Here is a 20,543-nt window from a genome sequence, read left to right on the forward strand (position 1 = left end):
TTGCATTTTGGAAGCAAATATAGAGCGGGCATCGGGAAATCTCTTCTTTTTTTTTTCTTATGCGAACATAGAATGCAACAAGTTTATTATTCTATTTGATCAGCATCTGCTTTTTTTTTTCTTTTTGAAACATTTCATCGGGCGGTACGCTCTGGAAACATTTACCCCATTGTGAATTACGACGTGAAAGGAACGATGGGTAAAGTAATGAAAAGCCCGCAGATAATGAGACAATATGTAAAGATTGGTCTTTAATTAGGCAGCTTGCCTCGGCCCAACACAATACGGTGAAAGGAAAGTGGTCCATATGCAAAACTGATGAGTGGACCTCCTTTGTGGTTGCCACATTGTGTCTTGCTTGCTTATGAAGTCGAATGCAATCATAAATTGCAACCCTCCCCGGCCAATCGCATCGCGCGAGAAGGGGCAATGAAAGCGGCCCTTGAGGAGAACTTTGTTTGGCTCCATTGTTGAGCCTGTCAGGCCCGAGAGGGGTGGGCGTCGAGGGGGTACGGTGGGGGTTGCGGTGGGGGTCCGCAGCTATAAAACTCCTGCGACCACCGCGAGGAGACCACAGAGGACTTTGCAAACACTCGACAAGTTCCCCTCGCTAAGATACGCGGAGTACTCCTCAGGCACGAGTCGGGACCATGATGATCCCAAGCGTCATCGCGCCCCCCGCCCTCTACCCGGGCCTCTACCGGCCAGCGGCCGCCGCTCTGCCGCTTCATCACAGTTTGCCGGCCGCTTTGCCGACCCACTCGGGCTTCCTCGTGGAGGACCTACTGCGGATAAGCCGACCCGCCGCCTTCCTCAACCGGACGCCGCCGACGGCTGCCACCACTTTATCTTTCGCGGACGCGCGCGTGGATCGAGGTTCGCCCAACGGCACCGTGACGCGCGAGTCGTGCTCGCCCAAAACGTCCGGCAGCAAGGATGCAACTTTCCTCAAGTTTGGGGTGAGCGCCATCCTTGCGCCGTCGCCAAAGACACGTAAGTTTTACCCCACACCCCACGCCACGCCACGTCAGCGTGAACCCGATTCTAACTTGTATCACTTCCCCTCCGCAGCACCCTCGCTCCCGACAGTCCACAGCATGCACTCCAAGAGCTTCCACGTCCCCTGCTTTGACGGAACCTTCCAGCCCATGTTCAGGACGCCTTATTTACACGCATGTATGATCCCCCCCCCCTCAATCGCCTTCTCTCCAAAATAGAAACGCTGAAAGATTTCTTTTTTAAATTGCGTGGTTCTCTATTGGCCTCTGGCCCAGACCCACCCACCGCCTAATTAACCAATTATCCCTAATCGTCACGCTCTAAATTAGAGGCGGGGTGGCCAGTTATGGCCCCCCCAGCTATCCATTCAAGGGCGTTTTTTTTAGAGGTATTTTTTTCCCACAGAGCCCAGGGGGCCACCGGGTGCATTAGTTGCCAACAAAAGTTTTTTTTTTTTTCGGCACCGTGACCAATTTGGTCAGCCCCCACTGCGGTGAACCACCCACCCCGGAGAGTGACTTTTACCAGTCATGCACTAATTTCCCCATTAGCCGCCATTGAAAGATTTCTATATTCTCACAAGCTCACATAGAGCGGGGGTGTCAAAGTCGTTTTTGTCGAGGCTCACGTTGTAGTTATGGTTTCGATGTTGTGGAGCCATTTAAATTGACAAGAAATCGACGGATAACTAGTTTTGACATCCAAAGTCAAGAGAGGGTTTGTTACACAATTGGATAATTGATTAAACAACCCCAAATGCTTGTCAAAAATGGTTGCAATTTATTCACTTTGTTAAATGTCTTCACATTTCAGTCAAAAATGTTTTGCACCCAAGTATTATAAACAGGGCATTTTGATTAATATTCTGTTTGTGTAATACAAATTTAGCAGCAAAATCCAGCCATTTTTATCCATCTCAGGGGGCGGGCGGCCATTTTGCCACTTGATTTGCTGTCCACTGAAAATGACATCACCTTGCCAAAGGGATCAGGTAACAACCAATCACAGCTCACCTGTTTTCTGGGGTTGGTCATGTGACTTTCGCAAGCTGAGCACTGTGATCTCATTTTCAGTCGACAGCAAGTTGCAAAATCCCCCCCCCCTTAAAAATTTAGTCAATGTGTAATTTTGTCCAGAGTTGAGCAACAAATGAGGGAATATATGATGTGCTTACTTTACACACACACCCATACAAGGATGTGTGTGGCCCCTGGCCTTAATGTTGACACGTGACACAAAGCGTCACGTGACCACCGGTCCAATCGCATTCAAATCAGAACCAATGTTTCATCGTGCTTCTTGCCACCAAAAAGTGCTTTAAAATCTCCCTGCTGAGGATGTTTTTGCTTATAATCTCTCTCTCTCTCTCTCTCTCTCTCACTTGCCTCTCTTCATCTCGGCTCGCGATGGCGAGCCGAGATGAAGAATAATCTCTTAGAAAAGTCTATAAAAGTCTTTCATTCAGACTAATCATAATGGCGACTGAGTCCCTTTTATGGGCTTGGTTGAATGGGCCAACAAAGAAACTTAGCGTCCTCAATAGCTTTTCGTGTTCATTTAATGAAAATGATTTGAGGGCAGCAAGAAGAAGGGGAGGGGGGGGGGGTTGGAGGGCACGCCATTCCCTCCCCGCTTTTCGGGCATCAGTATTCTGGTATGCGGCTGTGTTTAGTTTGAAAGTGTAAATCTCCTTTTGTGGCGGTAATATATGGCCTTCGCCGCCTGTCCAGAGTCTTTTCTGTGTTAGTTCATTACTACACAATTACCGTTCACGCTTTATTAACTCCTCTATCCGCCCACGCAGGCCTCCTTCAAGAAAAGGCTGCCTCGTTTACATACCAATGCTCCCAATGTGCTAATTAGTCACCTCGTGCCATTTCGCTCCAAAAAGAAAACGAGACCCAGTGCCAACACCCTCAATGATAACACACGGTTATGTCATTAATTGGTTTTGATTTACCTGTTGTTGTTGTTTTTTTTTTTTGGTGTGTGGCATTTCCACAGCTTCTTCCGCTGTGCCGATCCCAGGGACCTTCTCGTGGCCGCTAGCTGCCCGAGGGAAGCCCCGCAGAGGGATGCTGCGGAGGGCCGTCTTCTCTGATGTGCAGCGCAAAGCTTTGGAGAAGATGTTCCAAAAACAGAAGTACATCAGCAAGCCGGACAGGAAGAAGCTGGCCTCCAAACTGGGCCTGAAAGATTCACAGGTAAAAACATCTTGAGATACAACCATATCGGAACATTTGGAGTTAGGCTGTAGGTCGTACTTACTCTCTTTCATTTGATTGTTTTATATTTAGGGACCGTAAGTGCTTTTCATTCAAATATTAATTGGAATGCTGTTAGTGATTGACTGACAGTTTCGACTTACGTCGCTCACTATATCACCATAGCATTTTTGTTGCTAGATTTATAACTTTTAAGACAAGCAACATTTGTACACCCTTCCTCCCCACCAAAAAAAGTACCAAACATCAAATGTTGCGACTTTAGAAATTTGTTTGGAAACCTTTGAAAAGTGAAACCAACACTCTAAACGACATGAACATGCACTTGCAAAAAATGCATTGTGAGCATTTAACTGAATACATTTAAACATTTCACCAAGCGTGGTTGAAACTAAACGAATAGAGATTTTAGCTTATATCGATTAGGAATATGAATATAGCAAACTTTTTTTTAATTTGCAAAAACCAAAAATGTGATGATAAACAAACAAATTTGACCAATACAAATGAACATTTTTCAAATTATTTAGTTGCTGAGCTCAGTCAGCGGTAGTTTTGCCTTTGACTGCGTTGTGTTATCTGAAATTAACTATCCGTCCGTTACTTTAGTACTAGTAAAGTTTTAGTACTACTAAAGTACTGGACTGTCCAAGCATAACAAACATTGAAAAACAAAACACAATTAAAACTTAAGAGAGTGCACACGGAAATTTGAATTTACGAGTTGTGATAATACAACGGAACTGATTTTTTTTTTTTTGTGAATGGGGTGTTTACGTAAATACGGAAAGGCGTCAACACGCACGTCTGCACTTTTTGGCAACAAAAACCTTTGTTACGTCAAGTACGTAACTCGCCTTGTGTCTCCGCAGGTGAAGATTTGGTTCCAGAACAGGCGGATGAAGTGGAGGAATTCGAAGGAGCGCGAGCTGCTATCGTCCGGCGGCTGCCGCGAGCAGACGCTGCCCACCAAAGCCAACCCGCACCCGGACCTCAGCGACGTGGGCAAGAAGTCCGAAGACGACGAGGAGGACGAGGACGAAGCTTTTGGCAGGCAGACGACGGGCTCCTGCGGCGTCTCGTCGCCGTCGCTCTCCAGCAAGCACTCGGACTTCTCAGAGTCGGACGAAGAGGAAATCACCGTATCGTAGGACTTCACACTCACAAGACTTATTCCCCCCCCCCTGAAACGGTTGGAAGACGAATCCGCTCTGGCTCACGACCCCACAGCTGCCATTTAGTTTTCAATTAAAAAAAAAAGTTTCCAAGCAGCGCACGCGCACTGGACAGGATCTGCTTCTGAGCAGCCATTTGCTGTTTTTGCACAGCTTCGTTGAAATGTACAGTGTTTTGTACAATTTTGTATGGAATTTTATGCCAATTGAGTTCATTTTACCTTCACCTTGAATAGAGTTGTTTATTGAAAAAGATGTAGCTATTTCATTAATAATTTATATGAATTTGTTTCAAACGCATGTTGTATTATGTGGTGTATATACTGTATGTTCATTTTACTTTTTGTACAAATACCAAATAAACATGTTCACAGCCTACATTCAAGTGTGTCCTGTAAAAAAAAAAAAGTGAGCAGTGATACCAAATCCAATCATAAATAATCATTGTTTTATTGAACCACAATAACTTAAGACTAAGACAGTGATAGAATCTCAGCGATGACAAGAAAAAAGCACCACAGTGCTCAGATGTAAAGAGACTGTACACAAAATACTCATTTTCAAGTACCGTAACAAATCAGCTAGAAAAGTGTCATCCAAAATCATTAAGTATTTACAAAGTCAACAGTATGTTACATAGCAAAGAAGGCTAAACATTCATTGAGCTTGTAAGTTTAAAAACAACAACAAAAAAGAAAATAATAGTTCAATACTGGAACAACATCAACACCTCTCAAGTCTCTTTTGTGCTTATGAGGACCCAGACAAACACACAGTCAACAAACGGGCCACAAAGGTGACGCGCTTCCATGCTGCACGTCACTCTCAGCAGTGCACATTCAGCTTTTGGCTTCCACTGAAGATCCCGATGAATGTTGCATAGAATTGGTGACAACAACAAAGACATTGGATTGATGCTGTGCCGGGCAACATGTTTTTTTTTTTTTTAAACTGCTTGTCTGCCCAACTTAAAAGGCAGCTGTGAGGTTTCAAAAAAAAAAGTACAACCGTCTTCTTACATTGTCTTTCGACCTCATGTATTTTCATACATTGAACCTGTAAATCAATTCTATCAAACAAAGCAGCATATACATTTGTTTCCACACTCCCCCATACATCTTCAAATCATCAAAAGAGTATGTGATCAAATAGCGTGGGATGAGGTATAAAAATAGCAAACTCAACCACCGATTTGGAACAGCAAGCTTGTTCGAAATGTACTGTTCTGGTGTACTCTTCTATTCACCAGCTTCTCGTCGGTGGGCCAAGTGTGCAAATCCAATTTTATTACCCATTCACTCGTTCTATTTCTTCACACAGTATTGGTCTTGATGAATTGGCGACACTTCCCTCCTCAACAGTTTGGAGAGAGTCAACTCAGAGCCCTCGATGTTTACGGTCTCTGAGACCAAGAAAGAACCAAAGTACATTTGTTGGGAAAAAAAAAGTAAGGCATTTTTTTTTTTGTTTGTTTGTTTCAATAGCACCTTTAGATCTTTGTGCTATGAATGACCACGAAGATCTTATGGAGTCAGAGCAAGAACTTGTGTGGAGGTAAAAGCGGAACTCTAAACCAAAACATGCAAAAGGATTTTTTTTTCTTTACCGTGAACGTGGAATCAAAGCAAAATGCTCTGCATCGACTTGGACATTTGGCCTAATTCACTCCTTTCTATTGTCTCATGACTTATATCAGGTGCCGTTCTTCTTACTTTTTGCTACAGTGTTTGCTAGCATCTTTGCTACGTCGTCAAATTCATGCGCATAGCAATAATCGCTCTGAATGTAAAAAATGAATTTAGTGGCGCAATAGTGTCAAGTGCAGCTGCACGATGCCCACAGTCGTCTTTTCAGTTGAGGAGCATGTGTCGCCACCTGCAGGTCTGACAGGTGCACTGCCGCCTGATCATGTAACTTAGTGGGGGTTGGATGGGGAGGGTACGCTGACTGACGGCTGGTGCTGATCGCAATGACGCCTCGAACGTTGTCGGGCGCTGTGCTTTTATTCTGTCTGACGCTGATGTCAAAAAAGCTCCTTCCCAGAGGAGCCGCGGGCCACAGTGGTGAAAAACAAATCCAAACCAAGAAAAAAAAAAAACAACAACACAGTGCAGCAAAAAACTTGAGTTGCCCTTATGTCCTCGGAAACACCTTTGTCTCTTTTGTCATCGTATTTGGGTTGCCTGCACCCAAATTAATTGAAGGTGGCTGGATTTTCGAGCAAAGTCTCACAGTGAGAGCAGTCTGGCGGTGGCGACGACGCAGCTGACGAGGTCGCGTCTCGAATGCATCACAGGGTGGACTCCAGTGACGAGTCAAGGACGTCGTCCTGGTGGCTGTTGCTGTTGGAGTCGCTGTCGTAGCTCTGCGGGCTCGACGATGTCGCTGCCTCCTTCAGCCGCATCAGCATGTTCATCTAGCGGGATGTGTCAAAAGTTGCTTTTATTGAGTTGCGCAGTCGACAAAAGCACATGTGATTCATGGAAATACAACATTAACAATAAGTTAGGCGTCGTAATGCATTTCGGGTGAGATTTCAGAATGAACTATTTTACAGTTTGATTTTGACAGATTTTGTCAACAAGCAAGTTCTGCATATAGGAGTGAAACGTCAAACAGTTGGATGTGAGCTTGTCCTCAATTAGGGTGACACCGATCTCCAATTTGGAAAATTCCATGGGAATATGAAAATTCCCGGAAGTTTTGCAACCTGACTCACCAGTGGGTCGGCGTCACTGTCGCTCTGAGGCGGCTCTTTCCGGATACCTTCCCTTGTGGCCGAGTAGCCATCGAATCCCACGTCCTCTGGCCGCAGCTGCAGCAACGGGGGCCAATCGGCCGCAGCGGGCGTAGCCGACCACGGGTAGGTGTCAATCACCCAGGCGGCGGGGTCCTCCCACGCAGCCCTCCGGCCATACAGCTGAACAGAGCACAGAGCGGGATGACGCAGACGGCCCAAAAAAAAAAAATCATTTTCATTCTGATAGAAATGGTAAGTTTACATTATTTTAGTTTTTTGTTTCTCTGATGACGATGTTTACCAGAGGGAAATGATTAGAGCGTCAAGATAAGGCGGCTTTGGAGAAACGGTACCTCAGAATCAGTGCCAGTACCCAATGGTCAAGGTTACTACAGTGAACGATAACTAACCAAAAAAAAAAAAACGAATTGAAAAAAACCTTTTCATTAACATAATAAAAATGAAAAAATATTTTTAAAAAAAACAGTGACTAACTGAAAAGACATCTTTACTCAAATTAATTAATGGCAAAACCATTGTTTGTTTCCACGTTTTCTTTGTCTTGCACTCAACAAATATTCCATAGATTAAAATAAATCAATCAATAAATCAATACAGTCAACACAAAATAAAAACTAACTATAATGAAAAATTCCCTGCCAAGAGTACAATTTTTTTGTGCATTTCCATGTTAATAAATGTTCATTTGTTCCATGATAAAGCCTCAAAAGTATGCGTGTGTGTCACCTGCAATCCTTCCCGAACGGCCTCCAGCATGTAGGGAATGATGGAGTAATTCCAGAGGTCCGTGAACCAAACCCTGGATCCCTCCACATCGATCGGACACGACAGGAAGAGGCGAGGACCTGTCAGCCAGCGACGCACAGACGTGAGCGGCGGGTCGCCTCGCCGCTGACGCCCACTTTTAGAAAATGAGCCCAGCTCTCACCTATGGTCACGTCCGAGGAGCTGTGCGTCTCCAGGAAACGGTTGAGATGGTGCCACACCCTCGGGATCCAGTCGATGATCTTCACCAGCTCCACGTTGCGCGTCCGACTGCCTATTTCCATCTCGATCAGCTTCCGACGCAGGAAGCGTCCCAGGAAGCCTTTGACCGGCTCCGTGTGGTTGGCGCACAGCACCCACCTGATGATAAGACGCGTCTTAAGTCTTAAGGATTATTTACACGCCCCCCCAAGCCCCCCAAAAAAGGAAACCCAACAAAAAACAAAAAATGTTTACCTGAAGTTGTGGTGAAGCTGCAAGTTGGGCGCAGACGACGTAGCTTGACTCATTGTGCCGATGATATATGGGCTGAAGGGAGACATAATGCACATCGGTAAGATCTTCATGGCCTGCCAAAGTCGTAAATTCCACTTGTGCCGGCATATACAAACATTAACATTAGCCCTGCGGAGGGCTAGCTTTCTGTTCATTATGATTGCCGTGAAATTTGCGCCTTTTTACCAAGGTGACAAGTATCGCCACAATAATGATATCATACGCCGTGCTGATACGCGTTGCTCACTATAGGCACGGCCAGTGTAATACTCTAAGTGGGGATATTTTGTAGGATTTTGGTCACGTCAAGTGGAAGAATTCTTTGTTTCCTCCCGAGGTGTCTTCATTTTAGTTTGAACGCTTGCAAAAGTTCTGGCAGAAAAAAGAAGATTTTTCTGGCCTAAAATCATAAATGCCAAGTGAAGTTGCACAAAAACTGATAGTGCCTTTTTAAAAGATGAACGCCTTGTGTTTTTGATGCAAAAAAAATGCCAAGGTTTAACTGAAATGTGTATTTGTGTTATGCACAAAGGGAATTTCAAAAATGGAAACGTTTGATTGTTAAAAAAAAAAAGTAACCAACTGCTCATTTGTTATCAAGTTAAATGTTTTGTTTTCTCTGTTGTACAAAAATGCTCGTTAATCAAACTAAAATCTATCAGAATATTTGATTATGCAATAGAATTGACAGTAAAAAAAAATCAAATTATTCAATAGCTGAGCCCCCTCAACTCCCCTTCATAAAACCTACAATCGCCCTTGCTTCATGTCCACTGAGATTAATCTGCCCAGAACCCCCCCCCCCCCTCAAAATTACAAAATTGCTTTGACGAAAAGGGAAACTATTATTTTTTTTGGATCCTTTGGTGTACACATACACGCCTTTGAGTCTGACCAACCTGTGTTCGTGGCTGCTGCTGAAGACGCCGTTGAAGATCTCGCTCAGTGAGCTGATGTGATGCAGGTTGTCCAGGATGACCACTAGAGGGCTCTCCTCGCCCGCCACCCCGCCGCACTGCTCGGCTAATCCCGATAGATACTGCCGAAGCTCCTACGGGGAGGAAGCATTTCAGACGCTACATCATTTCTATTTCAAAACTCTGATGATAAAATAAGCGCAACACCGTCTGTGTGATCACCTTGCTGGATTTGTGATCCACGTTGAACGTGACGACGGCTTGAGGGGTCAGAGGTCGGCCCTCGAGGAGCAGCAAGTGTTGAGAAAGCTGATTGGCCAGATACGTCTTTCCCGTGCCGCTGGGCCCCGACAGGATGACCCTGCGGTGCTCCCTCAGCAGGGAGACGTAACGCTGCAGCATCGGCTTGGGGATGAGGGTGTCAAACACCAGCGAGTCCACGCTGTCACTGCTCACACCTGCAGAGAACGGACACAAAGTGGTGCCAAGCGGGACGATTTAGAAATGCGTTGGGGCATCGTCGGAGCCATGAAAAACATTTTTTAAAAAAACACCCCCTGTAACGCTGAACTACAGCTGTCAGATTGGCCAAATTAGACGTGTCATTCAATAAAGAAGCAAAATAACGATAGACGCCGACCAGTAAGGCGGAGGGGGGGTTCTTCTTTTAAATCAGGCCACTTAGATTGTCATGCTGAATATTTGTATCATTCATGGTGACTCCCATCACGACCGGCGGCGACATTTGTGGAGTCACTCGGGCAATTTTGGAAGGCGCAGGCGGGCTATGTTGTCACCCAAATGGGAAATGCGTCAATTGAAATGGACAGACATTTATCCATCCATTTTGATCCGCTTATCCTCACAAGGGTCGCGCTGGAACCTATCCTAGCCGTCTTCGGGTAGTAGGCGGGGTACACCCTGAACCAGTTGCCAGCCAATCACAGGGCACACCTGGGAACAATTTCGAGTGTTCCATTAACCTGCCATGCATGTTTTTGGAATGTGGGAGGAAACCGGAGTACCCGAAGAAAACCCACGCAGGCACCGGGAAAACATGCAAATTCCACACAAAAAGACCGGAGCCGGAATCAAACCCTGCACCTCTGCACTGTGAGGCCGACACACTAACCAGTCGACCACTGGGCCGCCCAATGTTAGTGAATGTACAGCGAAAAAAAATCAGAAAATGGCTTTTGAAGAGGACATTCTGATACCTTTGAGCTGGATGTTGATGGTGTTGCTGTCGCCCACCAGGTAGCCACAAGGTAGCAGCTCGGGGGTGTGGGCAGCGCAGGGGCTGCGGGGCCTGTGGATGTCTCCGATGTTGTATCCCTCCACGCAGTCTGAGTTTAAGCCGAGCTGGCTAACCGGGTCCACGTGCGTGATATACTCCTAGTCGACAGAGGAAATTCAGTCATTCGAGCAAATTCAAATTTCACGAGTGAATCGTGTGTAATAACGCCGTCAGCCATTGCTTTGGATGTTATCGCTTACTTTGAAAAGGCGCCGGACCACTCCATCCAACACATCCCATTTGGTCTTCCCACTGACGCCGATGCAACCTATCAGAAAGCTGGGACAGCGAGCCTCCTACGATTGAGAAACACCCGTATTGATTTCAAAAATCAAAAACGTCAACGGCGCGGTTTGCTTTCCATCGATGTCTCACCTGACCCCACAAGCCGTCCTCGTCGAGGCTGACGACGATCTTGACGAGGCGGCCCTCCTTCCTCGGCCCCCCCTCTCCACCCGTGTCATCCAACAGCATGTCTGACAAGATACAGTGCAGCGGCTCAATTAAGATTCCGGTCTCTCATTTTATCTCTACTGTCCCTGGAGTGCTCAATCAACGGTTTGTTTTCTTGTCTCGGATTTTGTAAGATTGATCTGCTAGCGCGACCAGTAATGCGATGAATCACTCGCAGGCCACAAGTGTCGAATCTATGACAAGAAAAGTATTCTTTTAAACGGTGTGGGGAGTTTTCCAAGCCCAAATAAGGCGAAAAGCACAACACACTTGGCCAATTTAATCACAAGGGACTGACTTACGGGAACCGAACCATTCACACCATCACCGAAACCACGCTGCCTACATGGAGGTCGGGAAAGTGCACCACAACACATTTAGAGGTGAGGAGTGTTGATTTTTTTGTTTGTTGTCGTTTTGTTTGAAAGAATAAAGCTAAACATGAACCTCAACATTTACATCCATCATGTCTATTGCGGCAAACCAATTGAGGCGTATCCCATTGCAAGCTACATGAAAAAAATGCAACCATTGAAACGAGGACGGGTTTCGGTATCAGCCCGACACTTTAGGCAAAAACTAAACTTAAAAAAAATCAAATAAAAATCTGACATTGTGTAAGTCTTCCTTGCCAGTAGGTGGTGCTACACGATGGCCGCTTGACACGTCAGCGCTCATTGAAATGATCCTAAGTACTTGGTGTCAGTATCGGCCTGAAACAAATTGATATCGGACGTCCCGAATCGACACTTACATTCGCAGCCATGGCAAATTTTGACGTGCTAGTTTTTGGACTGCTGGAGGAAGCGGGTGCACAGGGGAAAACACATACAAACCCCCACACTGCCATGTTCCCAAAGAAGATAACAAATCAGGTCTCCAAAGTTTTTCACATCTCCCTTTTAGTGTCTGTCAGCAGGTTTGAGGACAACATCCACGGCTTACCCAAACTGGTGGATTCGCCGGTGGCGAGGTGCTGTGGGACCCCCGCGCCGGACGCCGGGACCTGCTGGCTGCGTGTGTGCGGCGGAGGCGACGAGGAAATGGAGGCTTGGGAACCCGTCCTGCTGCCTTGACTCTCTAGCTTCAAGCGATCATTCTCCGCCTTCAGCTTCTCGATCTCCAGCTGTGAAGGCGCACACCGACGGGCACGTTGAACGCGGGAGCGGATGTCCGCCGCTGAGTGATTTGCCTGTGGCCGTGCGCTCGTACCTGCATGCGGTTCATGGCCTCTCGTAGCTGGTCGAGCTGATGGGCGGAGCTGAGCGCTTCCAAGCGGATATCTGTCAGTTTCATCTCCTTCTCCCTGAGCTCACTCCGCAGCTGCATTACCGTCTCCGCCTCACTGTCCAAACATTCCGACAATCTGCAAGTGTTGAAAAAAAAAAAGGAGACTTTTTGGCACACGAGCTGCAGCATTTTCATTGTCAAAGTGTGGTGTCCAGGCTCGGTTTGCTTCAACTTTTTAAAAAATGTCTTTTTTGGACAATAATTGACCCGAAAGTACACACACACACACACACGAGTACATACAGCGAGTTGGAGTGCGTGTTCCTGAGCATGTGGTTGGTCGCGGTGGCGCCGTTATGAGGCAGTTTCGGGGAGGAAGGCAGCGAAGAATCGGTCATCTCTTCGATGTCCGAGTGGGAGGAAGCTGATTTGGGAGATTTCTTCTTGCTGAACGCCTGCTTGAAGGAGCTTCGCAACTGCAGGTTAAAAAAAAAAAAAAAAAAAAAAAAAGACATAAAAATGCTGTTGAAGGCTTGGACGCACTCCAAAACCAAGAGCAGGGAGGAGGTGCAGGGTCATGCCAAGAAAAGCAGTGGAAATTGGCTGTGAAAAACGGAGTGAGTCAGAGACGGTCTTGACAAATGTTGTCTGTCTTCAAATAATATTCAAAATTGAATTCACTGCAGTGAAAAATGACGGTGACGATAGTTTCGCACCTTTCAGGCAGCTTTGTGTAACGTGGAAAATCACCCTGGGATACTCTCATGACTCTCACCTACAGATGTAATTTTTTTTTTTTTTCACCCGCTTCCACTTTAGTGCAAGAGTCACCGGCGATTGGCTCGTCGAAATCCATGACAAATAACCTTAGACTTTCATGAACAGAAATTAAAATTGAACCGCTTTATCCTCACAAGGGTCGCGGGGGGTGCTGGAGCCTGTCCCAGATGTCTTCGGGCTGTAGGCTGGGGACACCCTGAACCGGTTGCCAGCCAATCACAGGGCACACAGAGACGAACAATCGTTCACGCTCACACTCATACACAGGGACAATTTAGAGTCTTCAATTAGCCTGCCATGCCTGTTTTTGGAATGTGGGAGGAAACCGGAGTACCCGGAGAAAACCCACACGGGCCCGGGGGAGAACATGCAAACTCCACACAGGAAGGCCAGAGCCGGGATCGAACCCACGACCTCTGCACTGCGAGATCGTCGCGCTAACTACCGGGCCTGGAAGAATATGTGGAGTCAATTTCAAATTTGCAGCTTTGTGTTTGTGTCTCTTCATCCAGAAGTTTGTTTTCCCCACATCAAAGTCATCCAAGCGTGCCTGCGTGGAGCTTGCTTTATGTTACCCCAACAGAGTTATGCTTCAGACCCTTTGCCCACTTGTTTTTGAGTCTAGGCACAGAAAGTACTTTTTTTTTGGATCATTTCTCAAGGTCTTCTATCACACAAAACAGATAAGATCTTTTTTTTATTCTGAGAGTGGTAAAGTATTTCAGGGTGGGTTTTTTTTTCTTTCAAAGAGTTCCAAGTCCTACAAGAAGGGGTGTGAGTAAGGGGAGGCAGTGCTGCGGAGAGGAAAATGCTCAAAGGAAGTAGCAGTCGGCAAAGGAGGGGAGGGGGAGGAAACAGGTTAGTAACCTAAAAAGAGCGTTCCGCTGCTTTTAGTCGGCACTCTACTCTTACCTCAGAGACCTGCCGCGTGAAGCGAAGCAAATGAAGACAGAGAGACAAAACAGCACACGGTGTGCGAGTGTTAATGTGTTATGGCGAGACAAACATTCGAGCCGTGTCGGGTCAAAAGCGGGCTACAGCGATGGTATCGAGGGGGGCGGGGTTTAAACATCATGATCTCTGTCTGACACACTATCCTATGCAGCATCTGACAGACACACACACACACACGCGCGCGCACACACACACACACACACACACACAGCAGTGGAGCATGTCAGAGCCCCCAGCAAGGTTAAGCTTCCAACACAGACATGGGGAGTGGGTCGGGGGGGGGGGGGGGGTTGTTTATTATCATAGCCACCGAAAGCAGGAAAGGTGACACAAGCTCTCATCTTTTAACACCAGCACAAAGCAGCGCAGAGCTCCACCTAGAGTTCTACAACATGATGATCAGGTTCAGACCAAACGGGCGGCGGTAGCCGCATACGGTGTGACGGGACAGAACGGATACGCGAGAAGTTGCCTACGTCATCGTCTCTGACTTGTCCTCCGGTCCACAAGAATGTCTTCAAGTCACAAAGAAGGAAGAGTTTGTCATTGTCTGCTCACTACTTAGACATTAGGATTGACCAAGAAACTACATGAACAAGTAGACATGCAGATCAAGTTATTTCCAAGCCTTTTTTTTTTTTGAGGTGTCTACAGAGGTTGTTTTATTACTTGTCTCATGTCGACGAGTAGTTACGAATTGCTGTTTTAATATGAGTTGAAAACAAGTGATGGAAGCTGAACGTTTTGACGAGATTTGACCTGCCAATGACCAAAAACCTCAAAAATCAAATCTAAAGTCCTTGGATGAGTCACCTTTTCCCCAGTGAAAGATGTCTGAAGAGGAAAGCCATACATGCAAGGCCAAGACACACAAAGACAAAAAGAATTAAAAAAAAAACAAAAAAAAAAAACAGGGTATGTCTGTGAGGCACTAAATCTGACAGTCGGGCCGTTTCAATGTTGTCTTGTCTTACCCAATTCTTCTTGTTTTTCTTCTTATTTTTAGCATCGGCGTCCATGTTGGAGCCCACGCTGGAATGGCTGGTCGCACTGGCCACGCTGCTGACACTGTCGGAGGAGTGTTGCCTTCTGATTCGCAGGTCTGCTTGGTGCTGCTGTTGACGTTGCTGCTGCTGCTGCTGAAGACCACCGTGACTGCCAGCTGGAACAGAGCAATTATATCACTTGACTTTTGGGAGTCACGCTAACAAACCTGTTGATTGTATTTTTTTCTAACACAAAAAGAACAGAAGCCCGTGCGTACCCGTCCTGTCCATTTTAGCTGTGATCTCGGGAGTGTTTATGACGCCATTGATGGCAGCCTGAGCGACGGCGTTCTGCTTTTTCAACAGCTCGATAGTCTTCCTCAACTCATTTAGCTCCGAGTCCTGCCACGTCAAACGGGAAATGTGGATTGAAGCGACAACTCTGCAGAGTTAAATGAAACTTTGCCCCACCTTTTGCTCAGCAGTCAAGGTGAGACTCTTCAACCTGATGGTCATGTTGCCCAAACTCTGCTCAAACGCCGCCACCAGGTGAGCCTGCGGGACATTGACAAATCACAGCTGCTCTTACATCTCGGCACACCTACATTAGGTATGTCGATTGGCTTATTATCAGATCTGTTGGTTTGGTGGTACGCGCATGTGGAAAACAAGTTCCTTAATTGATCCCCCCAAAAAATCATTTGAATATTAATTTTGATACAATACTTGCCGCTTCAATTGGTCAGGAATCAAGGGGGGCTGTGTTTGACTTTCACTCCCACAATGGCGCAAACGCCTGTTCCTAACTGCGCCGTTGTGGGAGTGAAAGTCAACACGGCAAGACTTGGGCTGGGCGCGAAAATAGGACCCCGAGGTGTCAGCAGGACGACTTAATGTGTGTGTGTGTCTGTGTATGACACCCGAGTAAGGCACTAACTGATGTCTGATTCAAGATGAGACTGCTGGAAACAAAGATGTACTCAGAGTCTTTGCTTTGGGGCATCAAGGCGTGTCCAGAAAATGTGTCATCTATTTTTGGGATTTGGTGGTGTGAAATCCTGCATTTGAACAACCCCCCCCCCCCCCCTCCCGCACCCTCCCGCCTCCCTTAAGACCCTGTACTCCATCCAGAATAATCCCATCGCCCCTCCAGCCACTTGCTCACACGTAAATAGACCCACTGTAACCTAGCTGCTTTTCTATTCCACCCCGCCGGCCTCCTGCCAAGATGCCTTCCCACCGTACGCACCCACGCGCGCGAATGTACACACACACTGACACACATCTTGGACTCTTAGCTGTAAATCTTGTAAATCTCCGGGGCACATCTGGGCCAGGCTCACAGCGGTGTGCTAAGACACGACTCTGCTGTAATCTAAGACCTTTGCCTTCGCTGCATATCCGTCATTCCCAGTTAAAGCCCCGACGTGTACTGACTCAGGCGGCAGATAAGCGGTGAAGCACAGCAAAACTTGTGCAGTAAAAAGCTGGGGGGGAAAAAAAAAACGTGGCGTGCTGAATTCACTCAATTTCATTTTAGGAAGTGGTTGCTTGAAATAAGGTCATCTGGACCGAGATACATTTACATGAAGTCGACTACTAAAACACATATTTGGATCCAGATGCTTTTATATCGTGCAACCACTTGACAAAATGAAATTGAGTACATTCAACAGAGCATTTTTTTTCTTCTTCAGCATAGGCCATCGGAAGAAGGCGGCATCGGGGATCGTGCCCGGAGATGTTCAAAGATTTTCTGATGGCTCTTCCCTCAGATGTAAAATGGCAAGCCGTGGGAGTTGCCACGCATGAGCAGTGAAAATAAGCACGAATATCATTGCGACAGAGAATTTGCGCCTGAGCAAATCTCCGTAATAGGTGGCAACGAACAAGCGGTTTGCTAATCACGTTGTTGTGGCACGAAAAGCGTGAGGTGGATGGACGCATCGTGTATTTGCACATTCACTCACGTTGGCACTCAACTGTGTTGTTAGGGCGGAAACTTTCTCCTGGGAGGCATCCAGTTCCCGGCGTAATTTACGGATCTGAGAACATGGGAAAGAAAAAAAAAAACCCCTCAGACATAAAAGCAGACATACCTGCCTCATAAAATCCTGCAATTTGCACACGCTTATAAAACTAGGATGGTGATATATGACGGTCCCCCACAGTGCAACTCGGATATGAGCAGAAATGAAATGCAACAATGTGCCTTGTAGTGGCCTCCACAGGTGTTCGGACAGGAACAGAAGAGTGGCTTACATGGTCAGACTCGATGGTGACAAGTCGTCGTGTAACAGGATACGACTGTGAAAATGCCCCCTAAATGTTCCGACACGTCCGACTATTGAACGTGGAAAATTTAAGAGAGAGGAAAGCACAGCCTTGAACTCACCTCTGACTGAGATTTCTCCTCGTTCTGTGAGATGAGACAATAAGAGAGAGAGAGAAAAAAAGGGGAGATTTATTACGGGATGTTCCGAGACTTGTCAACAAGCCAAGATCACATGTCGCAACTCATTGTTCCAGATTTCAGGTTACCCAAACCTTTCTAAACTCAAAGGCTGCGTGGGTGTACAATATCTGAAAAGCAGCGAGCTTTCTTCCTGAAGGCATTTTGCTGACATGTCTCGCTACACTCGAGCGTGTCATATTGTTCCCATCGTAACAATAATAAAAATGACTAAGCGCAGTCGAGGTGCACACGTACGCAACACGCCCTTTGTTTTTGTGAACATGCTACTGTTCACAAAAACAAACACCCAACAAATATATATATATATATGCGACACCCATATTTACTGTAGCTGAAGGATCTCTTCGGAACATTTCATCCGCCGTCATAAATTTCAATTGGAAAACAAAAATAGACAACTTTTAATATTCCTGCTCGGAAGCCGATTAGACGGAACCAGGGGTGATGTCATCGGCCGTAACGAGAGATTATTAATAAAACTGCGTCATGATTTAACTCAACCAAAGCCAAAAAAACAAGACAAAGTGAACTTAGCTATGACACTATACAACTCTTGTTTTTTTAAAAAGTAAAATATAGTTATGTGACGCTGTGAGGTGTTAGCCTACGCGCCATATTTTATAAGTAAATATTATCAAATGTAGTCTTTCCTGTCAATATAAGGACGTTTTGTTAAAAGCGAAATTTTGATTTCGCAATTACTGGTTGAATCTCCCCGGGAGCGTATTACAAAACCAGCTTTTAATGATTTATTTTTTTCTTCAGACTTCACCTTCAAGACAGCAAATCTGATTTGTTTGTTTCCGCACTTCCAGTAAACTACTATCCTGAATATCAGGAAGGTTTGGAGATAAATTGCGTGGAAAGCTTTAACAAACAACACAAATGATTTTTTTTTTCTCCCCGTTGCAGCAGCCACCTAAAATGATGACATTTTCAAATTAGGTTACGCGAAGATCAGCACGCGAGCGCACGCACACGCAGCTGTCAATCAAGCACATGCGATGCGCCGCTCCTCCGTACACAACACAGCAGCCTGTCAGTCGAGGATTCTCGCACGACATGACGTGTGCCACACAAGTCAACAACACCTACAACCTAAGACAGGACATGTTCACACGCCAACATTTTGATAAGCTTTCCAAACACAAAACATTCCACAAACATTCCAGACTTCATCTCATCCCCTCAAACAAACGTCTTGTATTTGACACTTTTTTTTTTTTTTTTTTTGGACTCCAAGAGCAAAAGATGACATGAAATACCCCTGCAGTCCCCCTGACCTTCTCAACCCTACCGTTAGTTGAAAAGATGTACCAGTGCCTGTGAGGGATAAAGTTGTCATCATAATGCCTCCAGTCTGATTTTAATGCCGAAACTCGGACTCGAGGGAAAGAGCCCAAATGGGAGTTGGTGTGCAAGACCTGCCCAGGTGAGTAAACCAGTCCGGAGGAGGAGGAGGAGGCGGAGGTGGAGGCGGGGCTACCTGCCGGAGCTACAACTCTGATTGGCCATAATGTCAATGTCGACTGTCCCATATGGGTGTTTGAGGATGTTGTTGGGTTAAGTGAATAACAATTACTGTAACACACACACACACACACACACACACACACACACACACACACACACACACACACACACACACACACACACACACAATATTTCATGATTTTGCAAACAAAAGACAAAAACACGTCGGTCTGGTTTGAACATTAACTGCTTCCTGCACGCAACTGGCTGACACTGAGTCACTCGCTAAAACAATTGACCGGAAAAACCAAAAATATTCAACCGTTGAAGATATTTCCACATTAAAATTGGAGCGACAGCTTGGGATTGTAGTTTACTCTTAAAATTCAACTACGGTGCCCTCTGATGGGGAGAATCGGTAGTGTAACCCAAAACTGCCATTCACGTGGTTTTTGTCTACTCACCGTCGAGTACATGGAGGAGGTACTGGAGACCAGAGACAAGGACGAGCCATGAACTGCAGAGACATGAACAACACATAAAAGTAAGTAAAAAAGATGTGATTCCAAGGAGACACCCGCGGAGTAAATGAGCCCACCCGACAATGATCCTCCCCACTCTGCAGGTCCTCCAGCACAAGTCACCTGCCCCTGACCATCAAAGATTCAAGATAAAACTCCTACACGGTGCAAGCAGTGGCACAGCCTTGGCACTAAGAGTGCAAATGACTCAGCTACTAATCACACTTCAAAGCGTACAGCCCACCAGCCAACCTCCTCCTGCTCGGAAGCCGATTAGACAGAACCAGGGGTGATGTCATCGGCCGTACCAAGACGCCCGGCCGGGCCCTTTGGATTCAATCATTAACCTCTCAGTCACAAACGCAATGTTAATCTTGACTCGCACTGCACAGTAACGTGTTCTGGATGGGCACAAAATAGCAGATGGGCTGCTCTGTATTTTGGGTTTAGTGCAAATCTTATCAGACCAGATGGTTTATTGTCCTTGTATATTTCTGTCTCCACAAGAGAGAACCCAAACAGACATTTGCCAATTTTGAAGTGTGACGTTTGGCTTTTTTAACTGTGTGATTGGATTTCAGACAGACTGGAGACAAGTGGGACGTCAACGTTGACCAAGCAATGTTGCGCTCTTATATATATATATATATATATATATATATATATATATATATATGTGTGTGTGTGTGTGTGTGTGTGTGTTCTATTGATCCATATAGAAGGTGCTTCGGCTCATAAGGTGTGTGTCTGTGCGTGTGCGTGAATGCATACACACATACAGACACAAACCCTATTTTCCGCACTGTAAGGTGCACCTCAAAGCATTGAATTTTCTCAAAAGCCGGCAGTGCGCCATATGATCCGATGCACCTTCTATATGGATCAATATTCTGATTTCTTGGACGCAGTATTTTCAATGTTTTGTAAAGCGCTTTGTTACAGCTGCAGCGTTGTGAAAGCTACAGTACATATAAATAAAGCGGTATTGTATTGTATTCCATTTAGCATAGCTCCATCTAGTGGATGCATAACGCTA

General features: G+C 46.0%; 2 protein-coding genes across 4 annotated transcripts in view; one reads left to right on the forward strand and one right to left on the reverse strand.

Moving 5' to 3' along the window:
* Positions 1-588: 588 nt before the first annotated feature.
* On the forward strand, positions 589-4,777 carry dbx1a (developing brain homeobox 1a). 2 transcript variants are annotated; one of them, XM_086107685.1, is made up of 4 exons: positions 589-993; positions 1,072-1,176; positions 3,004-3,203; positions 4,097-4,777. In XM_086107685.1, exons 1-4 carry the CDS (start codon positions 651-653, stop codon positions 4,373-4,375), a joined length of 927 nt encoding a protein of 308 aa, XP_085963811.1. In that variant the 5' UTR covers positions 589-650; the 3' UTR covers positions 4,376-4,777. The 2 variants fall into 2 exon arrangements, with proteins under 2 accessions (XP_085963811.1, XP_085963809.1); XM_086107683.1 differs by having other exon boundaries at positions 589-1,176.
* Positions 4,778-4,825: 48 nt separating this feature from the next.
* Positions 4,826-20,543, reverse strand: part of nav2a (neuron navigator 2a) — an 81,157-nt gene continuing 65,439 nt past the window's right edge. For both annotated transcript variants that reach the window (XM_086107682.1, XM_086107681.1), the window contains 19 exons: positions 19,451-19,503; positions 17,433-17,456; positions 17,008-17,082; positions 15,509-15,592; positions 15,316-15,439; positions 15,026-15,213; positions 12,621-12,793; positions 12,300-12,453; positions 12,033-12,213; positions 11,010-11,110; positions 10,835-10,930; positions 10,555-10,732; positions 9,560-9,795; positions 9,320-9,471; positions 8,382-8,453; positions 8,089-8,285; positions 7,887-8,005; positions 7,119-7,319; positions 4,826-6,815 (listed from right to left, as the gene is read on the reverse strand). In XM_086107682.1, the coding sequence (XP_085963808.1) occupies positions 6,690-6,815; positions 7,119-7,319; positions 7,887-8,005; positions 8,089-8,285; positions 8,382-8,453; positions 9,320-9,471; positions 9,560-9,795; positions 10,555-10,732; positions 10,835-10,930; positions 11,010-11,110; positions 12,033-12,213; positions 12,300-12,453; positions 12,621-12,793; positions 15,026-15,213; positions 15,316-15,439; positions 15,509-15,592; positions 17,008-17,082; positions 17,433-17,456; positions 19,451-19,503 (2,534 nt within the window). In that variant the 3' untranslated portion in view covers positions 4,826-6,689. The remainder of the gene's footprint in view (positions 6,816-7,118; positions 7,320-7,886; positions 8,006-8,088; positions 8,286-8,381; positions 8,454-9,319; positions 9,472-9,559; positions 9,796-10,554; positions 10,733-10,834; positions 10,931-11,009; positions 11,111-12,032; positions 12,214-12,299; positions 12,454-12,620; positions 12,794-15,025; positions 15,214-15,315; positions 15,440-15,508; positions 15,593-17,007; positions 17,083-17,432; positions 17,457-19,450; positions 19,504-20,543) is intronic.

This window comes from Hippocampus guttulatus, chromosome 3 (assembly GCF_054856545.1).
Source record: "Hippocampus guttulatus isolate MCC_2025c chromosome 3, RoL_Hgut_1.0, whole genome shotgun sequence".
NCBI classification, from domain to species: Eukaryota; Metazoa; Chordata; class Actinopteri; order Syngnathiformes; family Syngnathidae; genus Hippocampus; species Hippocampus guttulatus.

Excerpts from the sequence above, each read along its gene's own strand:
- dbx1a (XM_086107683.1), top strand. The coding sequence starts at position 651 with ATGATGATCCCAAGCGTCATCGCGCCCCCCGCCCTCTACCCGGGCCTC. Across the intron at positions 1,177-3,003 it reads GACGCCTTATTTACACGCAT|CTTCTTCCGCTGTGCCGATC; the intron begins GTATGATCCCCC and ends GCATTTCCACAG. Across the intron at positions 3,204-4,096 it reads TGGGCCTGAAAGATTCACAG|GTGAAGATTTGGTTCCAGAA; the intron begins GTAAAAACATCT and ends GTGTCTCCGCAG.